Source organism: Haemaphysalis longicornis, unplaced genomic scaffold, assembly GCF_048455015.1.
Source record: "Haemaphysalis longicornis isolate Haplotype H1 unplaced genomic scaffold, Haemaphysalis longicornis Haplotype H1 scaffold_2, whole genome shotgun sequence".
NCBI lineage: Eukaryota > Metazoa > Arthropoda > Arachnida > Ixodida > Ixodidae > Haemaphysalis > Haemaphysalis longicornis.
The window spans coordinates 285,703,034-285,729,402 of NW_027526295.1; the positions used below are offsets into that span (position 1 = coordinate 285,703,034).

Sequence of the window (26,369 nt, forward strand, 5' to 3'; positions counted from 1 at the left end):
TGACTTCGCGCTTCCCTGAAAAAGCTCTCCGTCCTGGCTCTAAGGGTGTGCAACTGCTGAAAGACTTTCTTGAGTTCTTGTCTCAGTGGGAAACACATGTAAAAGCAGAAAAGAAACACATGCACGGCGCAGTGAACGTTAAAAATGCAAAAGGAGCCAGTGGATTTTTGAGTAAATCAACTGCCGACGGTTTGAAGGTGACGCTATGGAGCACCCTTCACTTGTTGGAATATCTTGCAGCGCATGGATACAAGTACATTATGACATCTCGGTTGAGTCAGGACCCCTTGGAAAACTTTTTCGGGATTATCAGGCAATCGTTCGGCTCCAACAACCACCCCACACCGACACAATTCCTCATTGTCGTGAACTGTCTTTCTTTTTACAATCTTGCTAAGGTAGTTGGTACAGGTAACGCCGAGCAAGTACAAGGTAGTGAGGATTTAAGTTCTCTTCTGAGTGCACATGATGTTGGTGTTCGAGACACTACCGTTAGCACGCTTGATACGTTCATTGAGTCAGGAGACTTGGCTTCAGCTGAACGCCTACTCCACAGGGTTCCTGTTGATCACAAAGAGTGCCTTGAACAAAGGAGTGACAGCCGACTCGTACACTACATGGCAGGGTACGTCGCTCGCAAGTTTCTGTCCCGTAGCAATTGCGAGAAGTGCAAAGGTAGTCTTTTGGACAGCTCTGTCAACAAAGACGAAACATGCCAGTTTACAGTAATGTGTGACAAGGGAGGATTGTTGTACCCCTCACAGGCAGTGTTTAACGCAGTCAAGCAGTTGGAAGACATATTCACTGTGCATTTCAGCCAAGAGAAGCTGTGCAGTGATAGCATTCTTGATGTAATGTCGCTAGTGAAGTTGCAGTTTGGAGAAAGTATCGGCTGCTCGCTGCATGAAGACAGCCTCACAACTGAACTAATCAAGTTTTATGTTCTGACAAGGCTTCATTTTTATGTTAAAGGACTGAATCAGTCACGAGCAGATCGCACGAAGAAGAAACTGCATGGGAAGATTAGTCGTTGCTCGTGAGTGTATTGCTCGACCTGTGAAATAAAAAGTTCGCATTGGTAACGAGGACCTTGTTTTTTTTTTTGCACCATCTCAGCTTATAGTCGCCCCAACAGCTAACTTTCGTTTGCGGGGGTTAATAGTTAATTGCTTAGCGGTAGCTGGTCAGAGTTTTTTTTTTTTTCACCAATTACCTTTCAGTGGCTAAGCTTAGTAGTGTTTCTTCAGCAATTTTCAATCACGCGGATTAGTAGCTAATTAGAATACTATTCCTCATCACTCTTGCAATCTGCAGCTTTACGTGTGGCCCAGCGGCTAGCGTCATGCGGGAGCTAGAGTAGCTCTTCCCTGGCGCGCTTGTCTCCCTTGCCAGCATTTCTGCCTGCCGTTTTGGTAAAGCCCTGCCCTTTAGAATAACCGGGACGAGCCATTTTTAATGAAAATCAGTTGAATAGTGATTCCTATGCAAATTCGCCGCGGTTGGCATAGCAGCCCGAGTGCGGCCGCCGCCAACGCGTACAGCCGATGCAGCCGTGGCGCCACCTCGCGGCGTCGACATGAAGCGCGTCAGCCGGCAACCTTTCCTGAGCACACTAAGTCATACGTCCTTCGACTGCGGCATGGGCAACGTCAGGTGCCATCACGCATTGCCTGCTGTTGCACTGAACACGGCTACCACAGAAACGGGACGATTTCGGCTTCCTTGTAGCTCGTAAACGTGTGAATGCATAGTGAAGAAAGCAAATCCCAAAAACCGCTTAAGAATCCAGTTGTCACGCCAAGCCCAAGCCAAAAAGGATGTCTTCCCATGAACCCCCACGACGACATGGCTTACGAGGCGCAGTTCCCTCTCTAGTATGCTTACTTAGAAACTCTATGCGTCGTCCCCTTACACAGCCCCCTTGCACGTATTAAAAGTACTATAGTTTTGCCTTACCTTGTGGAAATGAGAGGAAAACGGGGCAGTGAAACGCCAGGTGTACGGGAGTTGCTGTTGCAACCTTGTACAACACATCGTTTCCGTGGGTACCGAGGAAAGCGCTCCGCACCAACCGTTGGCAGAATCGCCCCGTAGAACACCATGCATACTAAACGTGTTCACCCACGATACAACGCACCTCGCTACTTCACGTAGAACAAAAATTAAGCGCACACCAAATTAATAACGAAAAAGGAACGCAAATACGCAACACCAAAACACGTGAGGGGCGTTTCCTAGCAGACGAACTTTACGCGAGCCTTTCCGAACACTGCAAGGACTGCATCACACAGCAATGGCATAGTTAAAAACTGGTGGTCATCGCCAAAGGTTTACTAAAAGCGTAAAAAAGAGACGTTTCAGCTTCCGTACCGAAGTTTTGTTCACTGACTTGTTCACCTTTTACCCGACCAGACGAGATTTCATCAAACCCTAGATTTCAGAGCAATGGCATGTGCCATTCTTCAGAGGGCGCTACAAAAATGGTTTTTAAGAATGAACAACATTTTCATAAATTCTTTGCACACTGGGCCTAAATAAATGTGATTAAGAAATAAATATCATTCGTAAAATATAAATGTTGTTTTATTGTTGAATAAAACGTGCTTTCTTGTTAATAGTGTTTGTTCCCTGCACACCTAGTCGCACTTCAATCGCCACTCCCATAACTCCCCGTGTTGATGTCGCTGGCAATAGGTTCCGGACCGCTTTTCGCCCGAAGCTTCGCTACGAGTTACATTTACCTTGGGCAAACATGTTTTCACCATAATTGGAGCCACGCTTATAGACCTTTTGAACTTCGTTCTGGGCGCTGCCACTTCGTCAGTGGGCTGTGCTAGCGGCCCTATAATTGACGCATTCGACAGAAAGATGTCACTGCGCATGCGCAACACGGCCCAGAACATGTCTTGATCTTATTAAAGATTAACGGAGGAAAAGGTGTATACGAGCTCCCTCGGGAGGCTTACAAGCCTAACAAACGGCTAAGCTCAGCTGTCCCCATTCAGTGCCTTCGGTGAGAAGCGCAGTTATATTCTGGATATCTTTTTTGAGTTACTGCCCCGTATACCGAAGCGATGAGAACCTTATGAAAAGACATTGCATATACCGCGCGGTTGCCGGTCTTGCTCAACTTTACGCACCAAATAGCAATGTATACGCTATGTTCACTGAAAGTACGATGCAAGAAGTTACACAGGACCTTTCACCATATTAGATGCGACGCATCTCTTTAACTCGTCTTGTCCCTCCATGCATGCATCCGGCGTCCATACGCACGCCTCTCCCCCCTTCTCATCGCCACGCCAGCTGCGCGGTAACGCCGCTCTCACCGCAGCGCCATCTTGCGTTAGCGCTCGCTCCCCTCGCCATGCCAGCTGTGCGTCAGTGCGCGTAAGCGCTTGATTAACACATGCGCATGCGCTACTCTCTCTCATTCCCCTCACCGTTAACGCGCGGTACATATAAACGCGATAACTGCGCCGCTCCGCTCAGTCGCTCCCCCACCGCCGCTCCGATGAGATCCGATGACCACCGATGATTTGAAGGGATTGTAACAGGTCTGCTACCGCGATGGTCGGCGCAACAGTAACAACCACCGCCCAGATGCGTCGCATCACCCCATGGTTTCCCCCCGCGGAAAGATGTGGTCAATTTTTATTTTGCGAAAGCGTTTCTTTTGGCTAGGTTTGTCGCCGAGCCTTCTGCCGATGTCGACTGTACGCCTCGAGCGCCGACTATGATGGTGATGATTAGTGGCTCCCCCTTTAAATCGAGGCGTCGGTTGCTGACAACCGATTTGCCTGTTTTATTCTACTTACTTGCCCTACTTTAGTTAGCCTAGTAGATTTGCCTCCCCCATCTCTCCCTCACCCCAGTTTTAAACTTCCCTCGCTCCCTCCCCTTTCTTCTCCCCCCGCTGTTCTAAATTCTCATCAGTGATTACTCCGCCTGCGTACCCATCCCTTCCCTACTTTTCCTCCACCACCATTCCAGCCGCCTCTTCGTCACCTCTATTGCTCTGAAGTTGAGGCTCCCCCTTAACCCAAATCCCAAAGCCTCTGCCAACGTCGTTTCTCCCTCGCCCAGCGGTGGTCGTATCTCTGTGGAGTCAATGAAAATATGGTCCATAGTTTCCCGATCACTGCCGCAGCACGCACATGTTTCATCCTGCTGACTGTAGATACCCGTGTATGCCCGGGTTGTCAGGCACCCCGCCCATGCTTCGAAGAGCAATGCACTGCCTCTCGTATTGCCATAGCAACCTCCCTTCCTCATTTCTAGTTTCTCTGTTATATAAGTCTCCGGGGTTTTTTCGCCTGCATTCTTCGCTCTTCGCTCGAGATATTGTTACCAGCAGAGAACAGAGAAGAGCGCCACCGGGAAGAAAAAGCGTACCTGGAGATATTCCGGAAAGACTGCTGAGAACTGTAAGACCATTTGATTCTCTCCCGAGGAACCCGCGACACTTTCAAGGCAAGCACAGGCAGACTCTCTACGTGACGACTACACTCTGTTTGAAATACCAGAACACACCACCAAGAGTATTTCCAAGTGTTTGGCTCGTTACGCACACCCACCCACGCTCACTGGGCATGTCTCAGACATACCGCAACGTCCCTCACTTCCCCATCATACATCCAACTGATGCCTGTTACCCACCCGGGCAATACGATCTCTTCGTGGACAGTTCTGCTTAGCACCTGCTCATCATCACGGGGCAGAGCGCTTGATCACTGCCTCACCAAGCGCGGTACCTGGACATGGATTGTGTAAATAAATGCTTGCTCGCTCGTGCCCTGCAATAAAATATTGATACGTTTCGCTCAAAAATGCAGTCATTGAACCTGAGGCTGCCAATAGCAATGTGGATGACAAATGAGTTCTCCACACAGGTGAGAAATATATTTATTAGACCGCAGTGTAAACAGAGATATGTTGGAAAGATTGAGTGCATAATGCGAACGACCATGTTTGTTTCAACCAACGGACTCTGACGTGCACACCCACGTACACGCGACGCACGATAACACCCCGCACGAGAGCCGCGTCGCATTTTGTTGTTATCACAATGCTTCAAAAGCTTTTCACAAGCAGTTTTAAGTGACAGACCCCACTGCTATGTTGTTTTGGCCACAAATACCCAAGTTTGTAGCTCAGTCTCGGCGTTCCCAATCGCTGGCTGGGTGTAGTACCAAGGGTTTCCAAATCCTTAGATTTCCTGCTTTATTTGTTTATACCGAAACAGTTGGTCGCCTTCGATTTCGTGCCGAGTGTAGCACCAAGGGCACCAAAATTTACAGGATCCCTCGTGCAGAACCGTTTCGTACGTGCAGCCAAGCGCGCCACAAAAGTACTTCTTTCCAGGCACGAAGGGCACCACGTTTGCCTTTTCCTGCAGATAAAGCAATTTCTTCCGTGAGACATTTTGGTGCATTTGCACATTGAGCGGCAACAAGTAGCATTTCCTGCAAGATACTTTGATTCGTAGCTATTCCCTGTCCGATGTTTTTTGCGTGCTGCGCCTGAATTTACGCTCTCATTGGATTAAATTATCGCCCAAACCTTGGAAACCTGCGCATTGCTGCTCTCAAAACGAACTTTGTTGGGGCTATAGAGCGAACAAATGACGGCTGGCTAAAAAATGCCCGCCAATCCACCCTGTGAAGAAGGTTGGAAAGCGAAGCTGTAAGCGACGCCCACGACGATTACCCGTGCGACGTCTCTTGAGTTCACACACGTGGCTCTACAAAGAGGGAAACCAGACACACCATTCATTACTTCATAGAGATATTCTTTTCCAAGGTTGAATCAATGCATGCTTCATGAACAGTCGTTGGTTCAGTTCCATTGCAGAAGCACACCAGTGGAATTATTTTATAAAATTGGAGGAACCTCAAACCCGCTGTTAGACGATCTCACTTCTCCGTCTCTGCCGCAGCTGACGGAGGTGGTGAGATTAGCGGCAGAGGCGGAGGAGAAGTGGGATATCATGCGTTGGTGTGAGTTTCCTTTATTTAAAAAAAACTACTAGCGCATGTGCAAGGCGCGCACACGGCCGCTACACGTGCCGTTAGCGGAGCGCACAGCGGCGCGAGTGATCGCGTGACGTTATCACATGTCATTCAGCGAGAACGCAGGGGGTAAACCCGCAGTGTGCTCGGTGAGTGCACCGTCTGTCTCCCCCACCTCTGCGTGGGCTCGTAGCTCAATCGGTAAGAGAACGGGCTCTCGATCCATTTTTCTATTCGTTCCAGGTTCAATTCCTGGCGGTGCCACTAACTTCTTTTATTTGTCCGCGGGAGTTTTCTGTTGACACCAACAGTCGCGACAGAACCCTTGGGGGTAGAAGTAAAAAGAATCGCTTTAAAACCGTACAGCAAGTAGCCTGCAGACACTACGGCAGTTAAGCGCGGTACTTTTGTACTGTCAATAAAACTTATGCTATGGCTCGTGCCACGCGCGTGGTACGAGACGCGCCTCCCTCGCGGTGGCTGCTGCTATGCAGAAGTGACGTCAAGCTAAACTAATCACGTGACTTCCTGTGACATCACAAAATATACGTCATTTGATGTAGCTTTTTTGTGCTGACGATGACGACAGCACGATGTTCACGTCTTGTGTCCCGATGTTCTCCGCCCGTGGTTCGAATGGCAGTCCTGACGCATCGTTACGCCCTCGGCTGCCTCGCGGCGCTTTTTTCTTGTTGGGAGGTGTGCTTATAATTATTAGATTGGGTATTTTTTGTGAACTTGCTGTTGCACGCCGTGGTAACCCTAATGCGTCCATTCCTGCACGCTGCTTCGCCCGCTTTTTAAATTCTCCTAGAACTGTCGTGTTGTCGTTTAATATTTTGTAAGCTTCATGCTGTCTTGCAGTTCGCGTGCCATCGGCTTTATGCGCCTGCATTCGTTGTCTACTTGTGCCTCCCTTCTTCCATGCCAAGCCTTGTGTTCCGATTCTGGTGGCTCAATGATAAAACGTGGGGATCAGAATTTTCCATCGCGTCGCGCCGTGGCTAACGAGGTAGCCGTCTTTGATGACATGACAACGCGAGCCACGCAGTCTCAGCGTGTGCACGAATCGAGTGTCGTCAGGTAGCGCACGGCATCATCGAACGCAATCCGACCTCGCTTGTAGCTTCTGCGCAATTTTTCCCGCGGGGCAGTACTACTATCGCCGAGAAAGGTATCGTGACTACTCCGCGGAAACAATCTGTGCACACGGCACTGCAGAATCTGTGCAGGGAGCATAGCTTCACTTCCGTGGGTGGAGCCCAACTGCCCGTCCATGGAAATCTACTCAAAATACCGCTGAAACCATTCGCTGACTGGATGGCTTCTTGTGCAAGGAGGCTCAAGCTCCAACTGTGCAAGCATGGGAGAAGTGCAGCTGATAAGATCGCCGTGTGGGCAAAGTTTGGCACTTCTACTAAATAGTCCTTTAAAGACTGGTGCGCTGCTAAATAGTCCTTTGAAGACTGGTGTGCATAAGGTAAACAAGTGGCAGTTCAGTTATTGTTCATCTATGTTCAAATTTGTGGCTTCGAGTACCATTGTGCTTCCAACTTGGAAAGTCTTCATGAAATGATAGGCAAGACTTAAAATGAGATGTGCATTTTAAGCAACCTGTAAGCAGCCATTATTGAAAGCACACGAAACAGATTTGTAACGTTTTCTCTATCTTGAAATTATCCACAGAGGGTACGCGCAGAACCGCCAGCTAGCAAGTTTAATGAAAAGTTATCTGCTCAAATGGATGTCAAGAAGTGGCAAAGGATGGATAGAATAGCCCTTCACCCTCACCAGTTGATTGTCTGCTAGCACCACAGGATTTCGTTCACAATTACTGCTTGGCTTTTATTTTCCTTTCCTTTGCTCCAGTGCATTTTTCCTCCTCTAACCTGGTTAGGCAACAAAACTTACTCCTGCATCTGCTTTGAGTATATATTTTAATAGGCTCGTTCCTTCTTTACTCTTGTGTTTGGCTTGGTTGGAATTGAACATAACCAGCCACAATACTTTGATTCACTCTCATCCTGATGGGCTAATGGCGATGAGAGCTTGTCACAGAGGCTTGCAGTCATCCACAAATTCCAAGTGGCTGTGACATCTATATGCCCATCCCAAGCAATCTGCGGAATTCAACTGGACACTAATGCGTGTATTCGCAACTAGTGAATCTTGCTTAAGCGTCTGCTGTCGAAGCCTTTGGGGTAGTGAACAGGAAGAGTTTCCGATTGTGCGGGGATGTTTCACATTCTATTGCTTTTTAACTCCGCACTGTGTAAACTGTTTTGGAAAATTGCTCGCTTTTTAACTCCGCACTGTGTAAACTGTTTTGGAAAATTGCTCAAGTGAATTTACTCAGTAGTAAGGGGCATAACAAATAGCCCCACATTTCATTCACAATGGTGCAAGTCTCTTTAGAAGCCAGCTGCTAGAAAGCACATTCACGGGTTGGGTGTTGTGTGCCCATTACTTGTTTTTTTCTTCCACAAAACGTGCATTTAAACAATCCTTTAACCCAACAGGCTTTAAAAAAAGTTTATCAAGTTGTACGTGGAAATGGTTGGTGTCGAGCTGGACATTGCCCGCTCTAGAGAGTACTTCCTAATACCTTGTGCAAGAACTGGAGGCAAGGCCACCTGCGTGGATGTGAATGTCTGTCGGTGTTTGTGAAAGTTGCAGTACCGCTGGAAGGTGTATGGTTTATGAATGGCTTTAACAATAAAATGACTGCTGAACGTACTTTTGCTCTGGTATCAATGAGCAGCATGTGAGCAATGATAAGTGCTTCGCTGCTGACATTTTTGTTACACAAAAACAGGCCATGTTAACTCACCCTGGCAAATATTCATGAAAAACACTGGAAAGAAACTGGACAAAAAAGCTGCCAACACATAGAAACCATGTTGATCACGGCACCTTTCGTAGTACTTCAGTACCATTTATCAGCGCTGTGTTTTTCCCCCAACTAGTAACCAACCATCCCAGCGTCGCGCCTTAAGCCAGAAATCAAACACTTGCTTGTCAATGACAAGTGAACTCCCAAACTTCCGTGGCTATGCAAAAAGTGAGTGAGTAGCTCTACTTTTTTTGCACAGTCTGTGGTGTAAAGCTCCATTTTCAAACAAAATGCCAGGGTATTGCTGGAAGATCCACAGTATTAAAAGAACAACAAAGAAATCAGCAAGTGATACTTTCTTGCACTACACTAGAGTCCTGCGGGAAAGCCAAACCAGCAAGTGATCTTTTTGTTTGACTAAAAAGCGCTCCAGAGGAGCCAAGAAAAAAATTCCTTTTTGCTGACACCAAGCTACGCTTGAAAGGCAACACGTGTGATGTCTGTCACTGCAGATTTGCTGCAAGACGGGCATGTGAATGTATTGCAATAAGACATTTATGTTCACGCCTAGATTTATGAACCCGGCTGGCGAGATAACAAAATCATTGAATGAGGTTACAACAAAATGTGTTATGAAAAATGATAGAATACTGTTTGCTATAAATAGCAATTAAAGGTATAAAATGGTTTGGACAGTAGTTACGCGGCCTGTTGGAAATCATTGACAAAAGCTAAACAGCAACATTTCAGACAGCTGCAATTGTGAAATAGCAAAGCATGGTTGGGGCCTGAATTCAGCAAGCATGCTCCAGCTGGGAATGTATAACTGCAGAGCACAACAATAATAAAGGCCTAGGAAAAGGTGAGCTTAGTTGAGTTACCACCGAGGTATTTGGTAGAGAGAATAAATACAAAAATAAAGAAGCAATATGGGAAGCTTTATTTTCCCTGATTTAAGTTTATCAGCCCTGAGCTTCATGTTCCGCAAGCAACACCATATAAGAATGTTACACCTGCATGCACTCGGCACAGCAGATTTTACGGTACAATACAGTTTACTTCGAACATAGCTAAATAAGAGAATATTGCATAAGCAGTTCATTAATACTTGAAATAGAAACAGCAGGGTTTTTAAAACGAAGCTCGTAAGCATGCTGAATGAAAGGAACGAATGATGAGTTTATGTTGTTACTAATAACGAATTTCAACCACCTTCTCCGAAACAAACCCCTTCCATGGAGGGACTGTGTGTAATAAGATTTTTTGGAGAAAAGTTTGTAAATTTCCTGTACATGTATATCAAAAGGTATCTTAACGCCCCAGCCGTGGACTGTGAGTCATCGGCGCTCTTTTCAGTTGTTTAGATTATCAAGGGCTGTTGTACAGGATCCACCTTCTCTTCTCACTTTGGTCACCATCTTTCTTAGTCACTGCATTCATGTGCTTGCTCTGGGAGCTAGCAAGCGAGGACGACAGTTGGCACCAACTATCAGCCTAGTTTCCTCAGGCTTGGACAATAGACCCTATGCGAAATTGCTTGGTGATCTAGCAACACTGGTGTAAACAAGACCGTCCGCCATATTGGTACGGGAAGAGTAGGTGACGGTAACGAGGTATGGCTCGAACTGGACGGCGTTTTCCGGCTCCCGACCGCGGATTGTGGACGAAGAACTTGCCTGCGCTGCCGACTGTGTCTGATGACTCATACCACTCGGGGTGCCGCGCCAGAGACCCATCCGAGCGGTAGCGGAGCAGGGCATGCCGCCTAGCCACCGGGGCGCATTGCTCGCCTTCATCGGTGCGGACAAACACGTGCGACTCGCAGTAAGTAAATCCCTCTTCGTTTTTTTCCTTGACGCCAGTTAACCGGTATGAGCATTTGTACAGCACTTTGTTCACCGTTGTTTACCATGCAAATGCGTAGCGGGGACCCTGTTGCAGTAACCCTGAAAGAGGAAAGCGACAATCGCCAGACCGTGCCTCTAGTGGGTGGATTATTTATTTTCAAATGTTGTACATCGAATTTACGGGATGAGTTTTGGCGAAGATGTTTACGGAAAGGTTGCGGCCGTTTTCCGTGATGGTCGTCCGCCCGCGCGTTTGCTGCAAAGCAATCGCGCTTTGCGGCGAAGTCAACTACAAAAGTGCACATACGCCTGGAATTTTCTGTTTTTGAGTGTTTTCATTATTTATTGAGCATTTTCTGCCGCAAAAATCTGTTTGTGTCTTTCTTCTTTTTTGGCGGCGGGGTGGTTGTGTTTGTTTCTAAAGCTCATGTTTTTGGTGTGCCCGAACAGATAATACAGTAAAACCTCGTTAGCTTGAAGTCACTGAACTAAAATATTTTTTTAATTCGATAGGTCATCGGTATAGCCCGCATTTTTACCTGTTTATCTAGAAAGTTTTTGGAAGTGAGTTCCAGATAATCATAATATTGCTTGCTTAAGTTATGACGAACACGATTATACGGGTACTGGTATCATTACCCACGGTGAGGCTTATAAATGCTAAACTTCCTTCTCTTGAAAATACGTTAACAAAGCATGCAGCGATACTTGCACGCACGAACTTGAAAAACAATTTTGACATCATTGCTGTTTGAGGTGTAGATTATTGCCCTTGCAACAGTGTTAAGTAAGGCACAAAATCTGGTCATTTTGAGTCTGTTCCTTGCGGCCACTGCTTTCTGCTCTGTCCCTTTACCATAAACTGTAGCGGACTAGTCCTATTTACTGTTACTCTCTCTGTTCTTGCAGGTTGGGCCTCATCCACGTGCTCAGCATCTACTTTCGCTCCCAGAAGAAAAGTGACCGGCCCTATGTTGTGTGCCTCACCTTTGAGACGGACAGTGGGGCGATTGTGGAGGCAGCGTGCGAGTGCCCGGCGGGTTGCAGTGGAGCATGGAGTCACATCCTGGCTGCTGTGCACCTACTCGCCCTCTTGCAAGCCGAAGGTTTTAATCGGCGCCAATGGAGCTTGCGTGCACTGAGCTGCCACAATAGTGGGGACGTCCGAGACAGCAGGGCATCAAGCCAGCGAGTGTCCAAAACATTGACTGGAGAAGCCCGCGAGAAAATGGCCCCTCCCTTCCCTGGCCAATGCGTCTGTTCGATGCACGTCGAGTACAGGAGCAATGCGAGCAGCAACAAAGTGCCGTGCAGGCGCTTGGGAGAAAACTTGGTAGCCTTGGGAATGGGTTTTTTGCCTCAGTTTTGTTGCCCTCATCCCCCACAGTGACAGAAACAAGGACTGGCATCGCACCTGAAGGGTCACCTATGAGCTACCAGCAAGCATTCATGCCACATTACGCCGTGGTCACCTCGGGAGCACGCAGAGGCTGGGCAACGTCGTGTTTACTAGACCGCGGCATGCAGGGGTGCGCAATGCTTCCCTTTGTTTTATTTATATCCACAGTTTGCTATAATGCACACGCTATAAATCAGCGCAGTAGTTTAATTTACTGCGATTTTCACTGTGGATACAAAAAAAAGCAAAATTGATATCAAGCTGATCCGCGGCAGCCTGATGCAACTCTGGCCGTTTTCTTTTTTTCTTCAATAAAACTTGAAAATTGTCTCAGCTACCTACATCAATGGCCACTATCATTACGTCGGAGGCATGAATGCAGCATGTGACAAACTAGAGGAGTGAGTGTATATTTTAGTCGCAAAATATTCGACAGTAAATACATCATGGCTGAAATGACAATGGGCAACAAGTCTGACGTAACAACAAACAACTTGACGTAACAACAAACCTTTCAGCCTGGCAAATCGGGAACCAAGTGCAAAAGCTGAAATTTTCCGCCGTTAGATCATCATAAAACAGTGTACGCCACTTGTGCAACCACACGCGGCTAAATTCAACGTAAAAGAAACCAACAACATACTCCATACCGTGCGCGCCCGCCACAGAGGAAATTTTCAACCGCGCCGTGACGGCGTAGTGCGGCAAGAAAAGTTTGTTTACAGCCCTAGATAAAATAAAGGCTCGTGTATGGGCTAAGCGGTACCATTTAACAATGAAATGAAGCGGGCGCAGAGCCAAGGGACGAGTGGAGAAACAGCCTAATTTTGGCAACGTGTGGTACTGTTTTCCCGGTGGAGCGCCGCTGCCAGTCGCATGAATAGGTGGCGCACGCTCAGGCTTCATTTAGAATACAAAGACTTGACCACAGAACTCCAACGCAGCTGTATTTTTCATCCGTACAGCGTCTACGGAATCCCGCGCTTAGCAAACCAACGACAAGTATTCGCTCCCAGCGCACCGCGCCCAGCGTGTCACAAAGGTTGCTCGCGCCGGCATAGTTCGCGTCAGAAAGTTCGTTCAAGAGCGTGGAACGTCACATATTTTTTCTCCATTTGTACCGGTATTTCCGCATTGCGTGCACTGCGACAAGGAGCAATGCCCCGGCATTGCAGTCCATCACTAAGAGCGGTCAATGCCCGCTTTCTATGTTTTGCAAATTGGTTTCGGTTTCAAACGACCGCACCAAAATGGCGGATCTAGTTACCGGAGTCGACGTGAGATGGCGGGGCGCATTTTGCATAGGGTCTATTGCTGGAGAGGCTAAACAATGTTTTGGAGATCCCTAACTGAGAGCTTTCACTTTTTTTGTAAAAGAACATCTAGGCAACCCAACTGAGAACTGTCCGAAATAACAAAAAGGACTATTGTCCACCCTAAAACAGTTATTCCACGCACAGTGAATGTTTTGCATAAAAATCTATCAATGCAAACCTACCCTCTGAACCTGCTTAATACCCAGCAGACACTCACTCCATTGGCTGTTTTATGGCACTGTGAGGGTGGGCTACTGGTTTCCACCTATGGAGGCTGTGGGCTGCGCTAGTCTCCAGTCCTCCTATCAAAATGTTTTTGGAGACTAACCCCACCCTGCAGTGTACGAGCCATGGATTCCTTGGGTTGGCCATGGGAAATTCTAGTGAATCGTTACAAGCCACCAAAGCAAGTGAGCATTTGTATATCGACCACTGTTTTGCGGCCACGAAAAGTTTCGTTCATTAAAAAGACTAACAAATGACATCAATTTTATTGCAAGCTTCAAACAAACAATCGGTATTGCAGAAAATGTGTAAAGCAGTCGGAGCTCCATAGCCACTTCCCAGCTATTTCTCTATGTCAGCACAGAATGTTGTTTGTGCGACTAACAGCCACCGACCTAATCCGCTGCAAAGAAACATAACTGGGCGATTGCAGTGGGGTCTCTAGTTCCATTTGATCATATCACTTGAGTGTTTATGTGCAGTTAACATAGTGATGACTGTGTTTATAGTGAATGTCTATATGACGTCACTCCTGCCCATATTAGATCAATGTAGTTTGAAATTGGGATGTTTTTCCCCATTTATTTTCAATAAACTCACCCCATGACAGCCTTGACGTTTACCTATCAATTATATTTGCAGCGTGCTCGCTGCGTATACCTGTGTACACAAACAATCCGTAGATGCTTTCACGTTCCAGGCACATCTTAAAATTCTCTTTGACGTTGATTATTGAGCCTGTGGAGAACCTATGGGTTTTCATATGCTGGAGTGCATGCATGTGCATGCATGCATTAGACATGATGGTCGGCCAAGTGCACACCCTATTACCGTCTGTACAGCCTCTTCTCTGACTATCGTCTGAGTGTCCTGAGTTAACTTCCTTTGCATGAAGGGACTCAGTAAAGTCTGGCCAACATAGCGTATGCCACAGGTTATACAGTGAGACGTGAAAGTTATTCCAGTGCAGTAGCTATGTGATGAAGCGCCTAGCAGTGTACCTTTTGAAGGACCCAGGTCTTAAATTGTCGTAGAATCATGTATTCTACTAGGAAATCTTTAGTTTCTACTAGGACATTTCTTTAATCCCTGAATATCATGCAATTATGATGCTTGTGGCGCATGCTCCCAAGATTTTTCTGCTCACAAAACCTAGCCTGGGTGTAAAACAAATTTAAGCCACAATTTTGTCTTCTCGAAAATAATAACTTCCTGATTTCGGGTAGTTTTCCCTGCTAATATTTCTGAAGAGGATTTCTACTGTAGTGGTACGTACGCGGTACATGTGTGGGGACACCAAATATTACCTTTCCTATCCTTGGCGCGATCGTTTGTAATTGTAATGCGCACATGTGCCCGGTAAAAAACAGTTGCCGCCACTACCCTTCGTCCTCAGCACTGTACATTCCGATCATCTTTTGGCGCTGCTAAGTTCTCTTCATTTCGAGAACACACACCGCGATTCCAAGTCGCCTATTTAAGCATTCTGAACTTGCCGTGGTGCCAACTGTTGATAGCAGATGCCGCCGCGCCGACATACGTCGGAAGGTACACAGAATTACGCTCGGCCGATGTCTTTTCTTGTGTGGAACGCAGCTTGTTCGAACTGGGCCTGCGGCAGTGCGATGTTGTCTCACGTACGCTGAAACTGTACGCAGGTACCATCGGCGTACACCAAGCATAACCAAGCGGTCACAGGTCAACATTACTCGAGAGCGGCTATTGTGCTGCCGTTCTGGAAAGGCTGGCTTGGTCCCCATGCAATACTTAATCACCTTAATCACAAGCAACTTTCTCACGTTTTCAGATAGTGCTTCTAACAGTAATAACTCCGGTTTGTCTACGTTGTCGGCCCGAGAAAATCGGAACTTCGCCCCGCTTTCGGATACGTGACTCCATGTACGCGATACGGCTGCAGCAGCAGCAGCGCCGGCTGCTCCCGCAAGAACAAAAATTGTTTGTTTCGAGAAGTTCTAGCAGCTGAATGGCACGTAATTTGTACTACAAATTAAAAAAATGTGTATTTCGTACTACACTACACAAAATAATGACAATTAGTATTGTTATGACGTCATTATGACGTCACGCGTGGCAGGAGCCACCGCGAGGAGGGCGTGTCTCGTACCACACGCGTGGTACAAGACGCTGCCTAAAACTTATCGCAGAACGGACAGATTACAGGCTCTGCTGAACCCTATTTTATTTCGGAGCCATATATTCTAACATATATTGAGAGCTGAGCATACGCAGCACGTTTCGCAACATGTGCAACTCACAAAAAAAAGTCTGTCACCCTTAACGGAATTTCAACCTCTGAGGTGATAAGTGCCACCGACGTATCGCTGATAAAACCTGATACCACTGATTATTGGGAATAGCATGAACCAACTATGCAATCCGGCAACACGTTTTATTAACCTTTTAATTAGCCGGGGGGAAGTTGTTTGCTCACTGCACGGTCAATGAATAAATTGACTGAACAGAAAAAGTAAATTTATTGTAGTCTATCGGTTGAAGCAGCCTTCAAAAAAAGACTGCAGACCTGACTACCTATGTCGCTCTCCCTTGGCTCGTATTCGCCTCGTCAACGTGTGGTTACTGCCTTTAGTTGCAGAGGAAGGCATCGCTGTCGTTCGAAGCTCGCGCTCGACGTCAGCCCGCAAATTTGTTTGTCTTTCACCTGATTCAACTACCCCGTCAAAAGTTGGAAACAATCCTTCAAAAAGAAGTATAAGCAGTCAAGAGCTTTCGAAACATGTTCGAAACTACTGAAACCACAGCAATGGATCATACATGTTCACTCTATGCAGCGCCAAAAAACCTGGGGGTGTTTCAGGCAACATTTCGCGACAAAACCTACGAAAGAAACATTATTTTTTGATTGCTAATGCACGTCAGGTTTTACGATAGCAAACAAAAAAATCAACGTTTTGAAAAAATGAAGCCAAGTCACGCTCTCTTCCACCAGATGGCGCATGAGCAATGCGAACGCGAGACAATTCAATCGATTTGAAAAACCTTGTATTGCATAGCCATGGTAGAATAGAGAGGGGAAGGGAACAGCCTAAGGGATGGGATCGGTAGAGACCGTCACGAAGGCGGCAGAAGGCTATCGTCTTTCGACGGCATGGAGAGGTACACGCGGAGTTGTACCCCGACCATCCTGTGAGCATGGAACGGTTACTACAATGGCAGTGCTCGCTTTGAGTGCGCTTCATGATTTACAGCTTTCTTCGCACTCGCGAGCACGCCAGTAAGCTGTCAAGCCTCAAGGACTCTAGCAAGTGCGATAGGCTGCGGCAACATGTGGCCTCGTCCTCTTTTTTTTTTTTTCGCGCGCACCAAACGGCGTGTTTTTTTCATTCGGAGGTGACATGCGGAGGCGCGCATACGTTTTTTGAATGCAAACATAAATAAAGACCGTTCTTTTTACCCTCCTTCTTGCCTTCCTCTCCGCTTCCTTTTTTGTAACTTCGTCATTACCCGCGACGTCTTTGCCACCGCATGCTCCTATATCGTCGTCTCTCGGAAAGATAAAAACAAAAGGGGGGTGGGGGGGGGGGGGGGGGTAAGTGCGTTATGCAGGTGTCGATGGACCGACAGAAAAAGTGTTCTTGTGTGGGAGCTTGCGGCAAAGTGAAGTGATGTCCACACGTATGCGTAGTAGTTTTAGCAGTGAACTATTTTCATTGGTGAACCCCGAAACTTATCATTGGCTGGTGGAAGGGCAAATATACAATACACCGCAATGCATATGCCCAAAAACTGTGCACGTGTTCACTTACCGTCGAGGAGCTCGCTTCCGCAGACTTGTTGACAGCAGTTCCCTTTTCTCGTTGGGCCCTCTTACTCTGGTATGTGCCGCAGTTTTCACCTTCGTGCATCGCTTTGCAACCCAAGCAAGTGAGCTTGTTGCATTCTCCGCACTTCCAATACTTTCCGCCCTTTGTTTCTGTTAGTACACCACCCTTGCAGGCCGGGTTGAAGCAGCGCTCTTTCTCGGGGCCTCTTTCCGCTACTGCCATCGCAACGCTGGTGCTGCTGAAGAAAAAGAGGAAATAACAAACAAGAAAGCTCAGACGATTTGATACTTGAGCCGAGTGGCGGAACCCAGCGCTAGGTCAATAGAAGAAAATGCATCATGTGTCGCGCTGAAAAAAATTGCTCATTTCTTATTTAACAGACAGGTGCCAGAGGACAACAAAAATTTTCCTAGGAGTCGCCCTCGAGGATCGGCCCATGCTGAACCGCAGAGCGGGTGGTGAGCATTCAAATACCCTAGTAATAAGAACGGTGCCGGAAATTTGATCTACTAAACTATCAAACTCTCTCGTTGTTAGGTTATCCGGAGGTATGTATATTGAGCATACAGTTATTAACCTATCAAGGATAATGGCCCTCATGGCTACAACTTCTAGATTAACTTGTATGTTTAGTTTTTGACAGGCCACTGACTTTTTAACAACAAAAGCTATACCACCAGAGTAATGACTGCAGTTGGCTCTGTCGTTTTGAAAGACTGTATATTGCCTAAGAAAGTCTTTGTTGACTGTTCAGATGTGTTTCTTGAAGACATAATATGCTTTGCTGGTAGTCTGTGAGGATTTCGTATACGTCACAGAGCTATTTAATTAGGCCCCTACAATTCCAGTGAATTATGCTTTCTGTCATATTTAATTTACGAGAAGAGGAAGTTTAGTGTATTGCACGTGCTTCTAGAGTATCATTTGTTTTTGGGTGCTACAACTCTCGCAGGTGGCTTTTCCTGTTGCTCAAAGAATTGGCGCCTCTCTTCAAATGTTTGCGAAGCCGGTGAGGCCGGCATCCCCTCCATATCTTAATCTTATGGCAAATGAGTGGTCAGGCTCCTTCAGTCGCGCACCCTTGGAAGTGCTGGCTGCGCGTGCCACAGGTGGCTGCAGCAGTGCAGTGTTTGCAGAAGAGGAGCCGGCGAATACCACATCTTTTCCCCCCGTGCCTTCGGGGGTCACTGGAGCAGGACTGGGGAGTGCAGACTCTCTCGCAACAGTGGTGCTCGACGCCAATATCACCGGTGGTTCCCCAGCCGGTGGAGCAGTGTCCTTGGCTGCTTTCAGCCACCCAGACGGGGTCGGGGTCACGACCGTGTTTGTGCTGCAGTACTGGGTCGCTGGCGAGCCAAGATGACACTATGCCCTCCGACGAGCTGCATCGGCATAACCTCAGGGCGAAAACATAGCGGGCTTCTTGCGCGCTTCGGGAAAATTGATGTTTTCAGTGAATTTAAAGTGCATAATTTTCTTTTTATTTTTGAAGACTTCAGAAGACCGAGAATATGCTGGGTGGGGATTTTCGCAGTTCGAGCATTTGAATGTGTTGATGGTGCAACTTTTGGTTGGGTGGCCATGCTGAGCCCATTTTCCGCATGCCAGGCTTCCTCTGCATGGGTTGGTATCATGCTCATAGCGCTCACACTTGAAGCATCTACGCGTGTTTAGAACATAAGGAGAAACCTGGCAGCGAATGAATAATGCAGCATTGATGGCCTGAGGAAGAGAGCTTCGGTCAAAGGTCAGGACAACATGCTTAGTCTTGATTTCTTTGCCATCGCGTCTCATGGTAATTGTTTTACAGCTTTATACCTTCGTCACCCAGTCCTTCAAGAAAATCTTGTCCTGTGTTGTTCAAGAGTTCTATTTCAGAAATGACCCCTGCGAAGTGTTCAGGGTGCTATGCACTGAGACAGTTATTTTGAGCCCACACATGTTGGTCTGGTATAAATGTTTGACTGATCTTTGGTGTATATTTCAACAAGCACATCACCTGATGAGAGTTTCTTTTCCTTACAGTTGCTACCAATGATGTATTCAATTAATCATGCTACTTTGAACACGTACTTGCTGTTGAGTGCAATTTCAGCTTCAAGAGAGTGAATCTCCAAGAAATTTGTGTAAATTCTGTCGTGCACAAAATATTTTGCGGTTGGAAAGCAACTAAGTTGCTTCGGTGCGGACCTTCCGGGGCCCGATCGGTCTGAAAAGGGGTTTTGGAAAATACCATGTGCCGTACTATAAAGCAGGGAACAGGGGTACTTTTTTTCTTCATGTCACCCTGGTGTCCAAAGAGGTCCCGGAGCTCCCTGCCTGGTAGACAGACAGTAAGCCCATTGGCCGAAACTTGACCAATGCTCCGCCGGCCACCGTTTGGGGCTTCTACCCTCCACCTCTCAACACCTCGCCACCGGGGGGCTTAGCGTCCGCGGTGTCGCCAGTCGCCATCACCATGCATACTCGTCAATGGCTACTCAAGGTGCCCCGTGTGGGGATGACAGGATTGGGATAGGTAAAGCATAAACTAAGCACCTCACTGATAGTAACAGCGTGCCATGGCAAAAAAAAAAAAAAATAACTGGCCCCAGACACCAGGTGGGACACCAGGTGGGACAGTCTCGCGGAGTTGACCCACCGTGTCATGGGCGCAGAGACCGTCTCCCTTAAATGTTGTTTTTACCCACATGTATTTATGGACAAATGACGTGCGAACACGAAAATATGAAACAGTTCACGCAAAATTGAAAAATTCTGTTTGTTGAGGTCCAATAATGACGCGCTATCGGTATATTTGGAAAGCTCACATTTCCCAACTTGGTTTTCGTAATTAGGCCACGCGTCATTTTGACTTGCATGGAAAGAGGTCGCGCTATTTGTGTTTGGTTCTTATTTTCATGTTCGCGTTTCATTTGTCCGTGACTGCACATGTAAGTATCCGATGGCCCCAACTTTGGATGTAGGTCTGTCTAACTCGTACTAGGTTTGTATTTGTAAATCCTTCGAGGAAAAGATCCATTCACGTCATAAATGGCGCCTACCATCGTGTCTTAATCAGGGGTAACACGGGGGTGCACTTTTAATGCGTAGCATTCTTTGCCGAGTATCCCCACAGCCAGGACCGTGCAACGCCCAGCGCCAGTCGTAATGGGTGCACCGATTTCATTCCTTCGGCGAACTGTAACAGCACCACGTTCTTGGCAGGCCAGAACCTCAAAGCCCAGTGATTAAATTACGTGATACAGATTGGGGCACTGCGGGAAGGACACGTGGTTTGTTGTCGTGCTCGTTAGGGCACTGAAACGCTCAACGTGATCTCGGATCAGGTAACTCGCGCGGGCTATATCGAGTGCTCCACTGCCCAACTTCCTTTGCTGAAGCACACACACGCCATTTGGTTAGTTGGTATGACGCATGCAAAGCAATGGAATTCTGGTGGAATTCCGCTTTACAGTGCGATCCTCCTCCCCGCGCTGTAAACCCTGTATGCACGTTCACCATGCCGCAACGTCCACCGGAGGCCCGCAGAGTACACAATGTGCGCCTCGATGTTGCCTTTACTAAGAAGTTCGTCTGCAAGGGCGGAGGGTTCAAGTCCCCGTTGTGCACCGCTTGTGGTGTTCGGAAGTACTCTGTACGCGTCGAATCTGCCTTTCTGCGCTTCTCGACGGTGCCAGTGAAGCTTACTGCGTGTGAGAAATTGATGAGACTTTTTAGGTCCCTGTAACAGCAATGATAGCATGCACTGTTTTGTGCGGGGTATGAAAGCTGTTTGGCGTTTACTAAAAACCCTAAGACCAGAGGCCAGCCCAATTCTTAGTCTCCCATTCTAATCCCCTTTCAAAGCGGGGGGTAATTGTCATGTGTCAAGGGCACCCCCTGAGAGGGGGACGCATCAAACCCCCAAAAAACAGGAAAGAAACTAACAAAGGAACGGCCATTTGAAGTGCGCGCCAGGAGCGCGCCAATCAGCAAGCGCCAGCGCCGACGCACCGAGGAATCATGGGCAAAGGTGGCAGCACACTGGTCGGCCAATCAGGGAAGGCCACGCATGGGACAAGTGCGAGATGGCCATATAAGGACAGGAAGGAAGCAAGAAGCCAATGGGAGTGCGCCACGGGAGAGCCCAGAGGGTATAAAAGCGGGGCGCACAAAGAGAAGGGGGAGGCAAGAAACCGAAGAAACCAGGAGGCGGCCGGAGCACGTACGCTTCAACGAAACGAGCCAGGGGGACGCGGCCAGGCCATCGACCACGCCATCCGAGCCTGGGCGGGAGCGGGCCGACTTCGCATCGGCACCGTCATCCTAGGTGCACCACGAACCTGTGTTTTCGTGGCCCCAGCTGCATCGGTCGGGCACCAGCGGCCAGCGTCCACGCTCCGTCGACGTTCGTCTCGACGGCCCCGAAAGGCGACGTTCGTGCCAAGCCTACCTGAGACCTCCAGCGGCAGCGGCTACCAGGGGGTAGCCACCGAGCAAGCGCGCCGCCGAAGGGATGACCGCGCGCATCGAACGCCGGCATCAAGGACATCCAGCGGGAGCGGATACCAGGAAGTAACCGCAGAGGAAACGTCAGGACGCGCGGAGCCCACGCCGTCCAAGGAGTGACCGCGCTCATCGAACGCCGGCACCGAAGCGAGAGGAGGACGGCTACCACCGGGTCGCGGCCACGCAACGGGTGCGACACGTCAGCGCCGACGACAGCGGGGTAGGCCGGTCCATTAGGGACATATTCGTAGGATACAACTAGGGAGTTGTAGTGAGAAAAAGATGAAGTAGGACTTGACGTAATGAGTGAATTTGGACTGGAGGTGTAGAACTTTATTGTAGAGTCTTTTGGGGTTTGATTTGAATTGTGTATTGAGCTGTTGAGTTAGGGGTTTGTATGTGAGTTGTATTTTGGGATTGTAGAGGTTTGATTGTTTATCGTTTGTGTGTAGTTTAAATATTGATTGCTTTGCCTGAGGGTTTTTTTGTGTGTGTGCATTAAATATGTGTTATGTCAAACTCGCCAACGGCTTCCCTGTGTCCGTTGCTGCAAGCTGGTAAAGACCACCCCACCATCCGTTCACGTGACAGACTGCACATTAAAAATGAATGTAACGTGTAACTGCGCATTTAATTCAATTTTTGTTACATATTTGAAAATGACAACTTCCGCGTACATTTAAATCTCGCTTTACTTAAAACGGACGAAATAACCCCCCACTCACGGCAAATGCTATCGTGATAAATTGAAATACGAACAACTGAGCGCGTGACTTTCAGTACCTGCCGCACAGCCTGGCGATGGGCCACGTATGCGAAGTTGAGTTTGTGTCCAACATTGATATGGAATCACCGTAGTTCGGCGTCCGCTCACGCGAGCGTTATCTAACTTTGTTGGTGGGATGATGGAAACGCTGCACGCAGCTATATTCCTTAATTTTTATTTCCGGCTGAGCGCCCAACCGTAGTTGGAAATACTATGTTCTTGCCATATCAAGGTTGGTCATGAACTCTCGTAACTTGTTCGCCCTGCTCAACGCGGCCCATCGGCAGACTGCGCGGCATGTACTGAAAGCCACGGGCTCCGTTGTTCGTATTTCAATTTATCACGATAGTACTCCTTGCACAACGGCCAATACAGATTTTGCCTCTTGGTGAACCATTCAAGGCGCCTCATACATTTTTCTTTTACAATATCGTCGTTTGATTTTGTTGTTGGGGGAGGGGCGAACAAATATCCGACACATTGTGTTGCTTTCGTTGTCCTAAGAAACATGCTAAGCATAGCACAAAGAAGGAAAAAAAGCGAAGCCGCAATATTTCACACATGTATCTGAGTCAGTGCAGCACCGAAGCAAACATATTACGCCTTATGTGCGAAAATAATAAAAATCCAGGGTTTCATGCAATGTGTAACGGTAGTGGCAACCGCAGGTGCAACTGGTAGATTGACAGAGCGGACGGCCGTAATTAAATCTAGCGTTTCCATTTACTCCGCATGATCTAACCGTTTCATTTCAGTTTACGTCATTCCAGATGTCCAATGATTCGCAATTGTGATGTAGAGCAACCGCTCTTCAGCCACTCGTATAGGTTCAACCACATTTCTGCAAATGTGGATGTTTTAAAGATACATTTTTCTCTTCGGTGCCCGCACAGACGCCTCGGTGGCCCTGTGGGGGCTGAGGCATCGTGCTCTCCAGCATTAGGCGGCTGCTTCGAGCGCCGGAGACATCTTGTAATGCGGTAATCAACGACTGGATTAAGTTACCGTTAATACACCTTTAGCTTGCACAAAAATACGGCGGCCGTGACACATTATTCGACCATTCCAGAACGCCGTTCCAAACCCGGGAGTGAAAGCAGTTTGGTGACGTTTCGGCATTGCTGCACTTTTAACAAATAGCGGAGGTGCCACTAAACTGCTTTGTCGAGCTGGTGCCTAATCTTTGCGCCTCTGTATCAGTATGGCTGCCTTTGAAGTGAACGTTGAACAACATTTCCGCCTACGCAGCCCGAAAACAATTTGCGACGCATTGGGAAGTGCGCTGTGGATTGTCGGATTCTTTACTCACCTCTGTTGTGCTGTAGCTTTCGTTGGTCGATCCTCTTTGTTGCGCGAACGTTGTTTTCTAAATAATTTGCTGGCTTTCGAACATTCGAGGCGTAGTCGCTGCAGACGCTTCTACACGGTCGCTCTTCCAGGAACTGCAGTACGCCGCGGCCCGACACTCGCGCGTGGGCCACACTCCGGACGCGCTTATCTACAGCAAAGATAGGAAGCCCGCACAGCTCGTGCCCGCGTCCCATGCCGGGTCTCTTATCCTGTCTTATCTTCATTCAGGCGCACTATTTTTCATTTTGCTTGCGGCGTTCCTGTTTCTGCGCGTTTGAAATGAGGCCTGCGAGGGGGCGTTGAAAGCTTTGTCGTAATGTTGCGTAATTAAGTACGGCAAGGGAATCTAAAATAAGATCTAGTTACACTTATAACGGGACCGCGAAATAGGGAGCGTAGTACGGGTCTGGTATTTCCAAACGGTGTGAAATTTTCTTGGGAAGCGCTCAAAGGTTTACTGGACGTCAACAAAGGACCCACCCAGCCGAACAACAACGAACGCGTGAAGCAGCGGCAATGTTCGCGAAGCCATTAACCAGAAGTTCTATTGATGACGTCATCGCATCAGCGTTGTTACCCATTAGAAATGCTGGCTATTGAGACTGCGAAAGTTTCGGCCTGAAAACTGCGAAGACACCTTAGAACCCTTCTGATGTAACGACTGCAGAAGAATTAGTGTCCATTTGTCGAACATTGGTTGGTTGGTTGGTTGGTTGGTTCGTTGGTTGGTTGGAGACATAACAAGAATGGCACGTGCGCACTCTGGGAGACTGGTCAAGTCTGATTGTGGTCTCATTGTTTACGAACTAAAAATAAGAAAAAATAGAAGTGGGATAATAGTCGGTAAAGGGATGCTACCAATTTGAGTACCTAAAAAACAAGAAAATTTCATACTGCTGTAACAACGGGTATTTTAACAAACGATTACAAAACATTTTGGTTGATGCGATTGACTAACAAGGTTAGCGACCTGATTCGGCAATAAAAGACTGAAGAGCGTGACAAACATCCCCGTTGCACCAACCAAGCCCCACTGCCCCAAATGACAATAAATTAGGCACCGACAAGGCGAGACCCAGGGGCCGGAGGGGAACCTCCAGGTAACGATTTCGGAGGGACGAGAACCTCCGGCAAGACAACAGAAAATGGTCAATTGTTTCCTCCTCTTGACAGAAGCCGCACATGGCCGATGGCGCTATGCGTGCGCGGTGTTTATAAAAATTCAGATGGGGCGTTAGGTAGCGAAAGCTGGTCAGTGTGACCTCGCACAGTCGAGACTCGGCAAAGTCACACTTCCAAGAGTACCGGAGATGCTCAATGTCAGGGGAGCCAGAGATACTGCATGGTGGGAAGCTGTCCAGCGAACTGGACCTTCGAAAGCTAGTTGCGACAACGTACGCTATCGGGAGCACAGTATCAACCAGAGGACCATTCAGTGCTACTCCTGCTAGGTAATCGGCGGTTTCGTTAAGTTCCATACCGCTGTGCCCTGGGACCCAGCCCAGACGGATTTCCCTGATATAAACATCGGCAGCGATCGGCGAAGTGGAGTAATGGTTGGAGAAGACGAAGCGGAGCAGACAAAAAAAAAATTCCCCGCATTTCCCCGAGGGGAAGAATGTGAAAGTGCGAATGCACGAGTTGAATTTGCGCGGTTCGGTAATGTTCGCGAAAGAGAGATCACACACACACACACAACTACAAAGAAAGAAAGATGCATTTATTCACAGACACCTATTTGTGTTGTCGTTGTACTTGATTGCTAGAGCGGATCTCAGCTTTGAAATTTCGTGTCAGTACTCCTTTAGGCGGGTGCATTAGCCCTTCTCACGCCCGATTCCTGGCCAATCCCCCACGTGGGTATGTGCCATGTCAGCGGCCAGGCAGCGCGCGCCCATCTCCCCCCGTTGCCAAGGAAGACGAGGAGATTCCCGGCCAATCCCCCACGTGGGCATGGGCCATGTCAGCGGCCAGGCAGCGCGCGCCCATCTTCCCCCGTTGCCAAGGAAGACGAGGAGATTCCTGGCCAATCCCCCACGTGGGTATGTGTCATGTCAGCGGCCAGGCAGCGCGCGCCCATCTCCCCCAGTTGCCAAGGAAGACGAGGAGCGCGCGCACCCGCAGCTGTTGCTATGCGGACGGCGGCGGACGCTTCAGGCTCGCTTAAGAAGTGCATTCGCACTTTAAAAAATTAAAGCCGTTCCACTCAATGTGAAAGCTGTCGGAAGTGCAGAGCAGTGATTCGCCATAATGGGCTGTGGCGCCCTTATCCCCTCACTGCTACCACCCATCATGCGCTTCCCCGACCTGTCTCACACCTCTCCTGAT

General features: G+C 48.0%; 1 protein-coding gene across 1 annotated transcript; it reads right to left on the minus strand.

Moving 5' to 3' along the window:
- Positions 1–4,891: 4,891 nt before the first annotated feature.
- Positions 4,892–24,427, minus strand: LOC144170793 (uncharacterized). The gene is made up of 3 exons (XM_077700801.1): positions 24,001–24,427; positions 17,417–17,672; positions 4,892–5,392 (listed from the first exon to the last, which is right to left on the minus strand). Exons 2-3 carry the CDS (start codon positions 17,654–17,656, stop codon positions 5,210–5,212), a joined length of 423 nt encoding a protein of 140 aa, XP_077556927.1. The 5' UTR covers positions 17,657–17,672; positions 24,001–24,427; the 3' UTR covers positions 4,892–5,209.
- Positions 24,428–26,369: the final 1,942 nt, after the last annotated feature.

Excerpts from the sequence above, each read along its gene's own strand:
- LOC144170793 (XM_077700801.1), bottom strand. The coding sequence starts at position 17,656 with ATGGCAGTAGCGGAAAGAGGCCCCGAGAAAGAGCGCTGCTTCAACCCG. Across the intron at positions 5,393-17,416 it reads CGGAAGCGAGCTCCTCGACG|GAAAAGGCAAACGTGGTGCC; the intron begins GTAAGTGAACAC and ends CTTTATCTGCAG.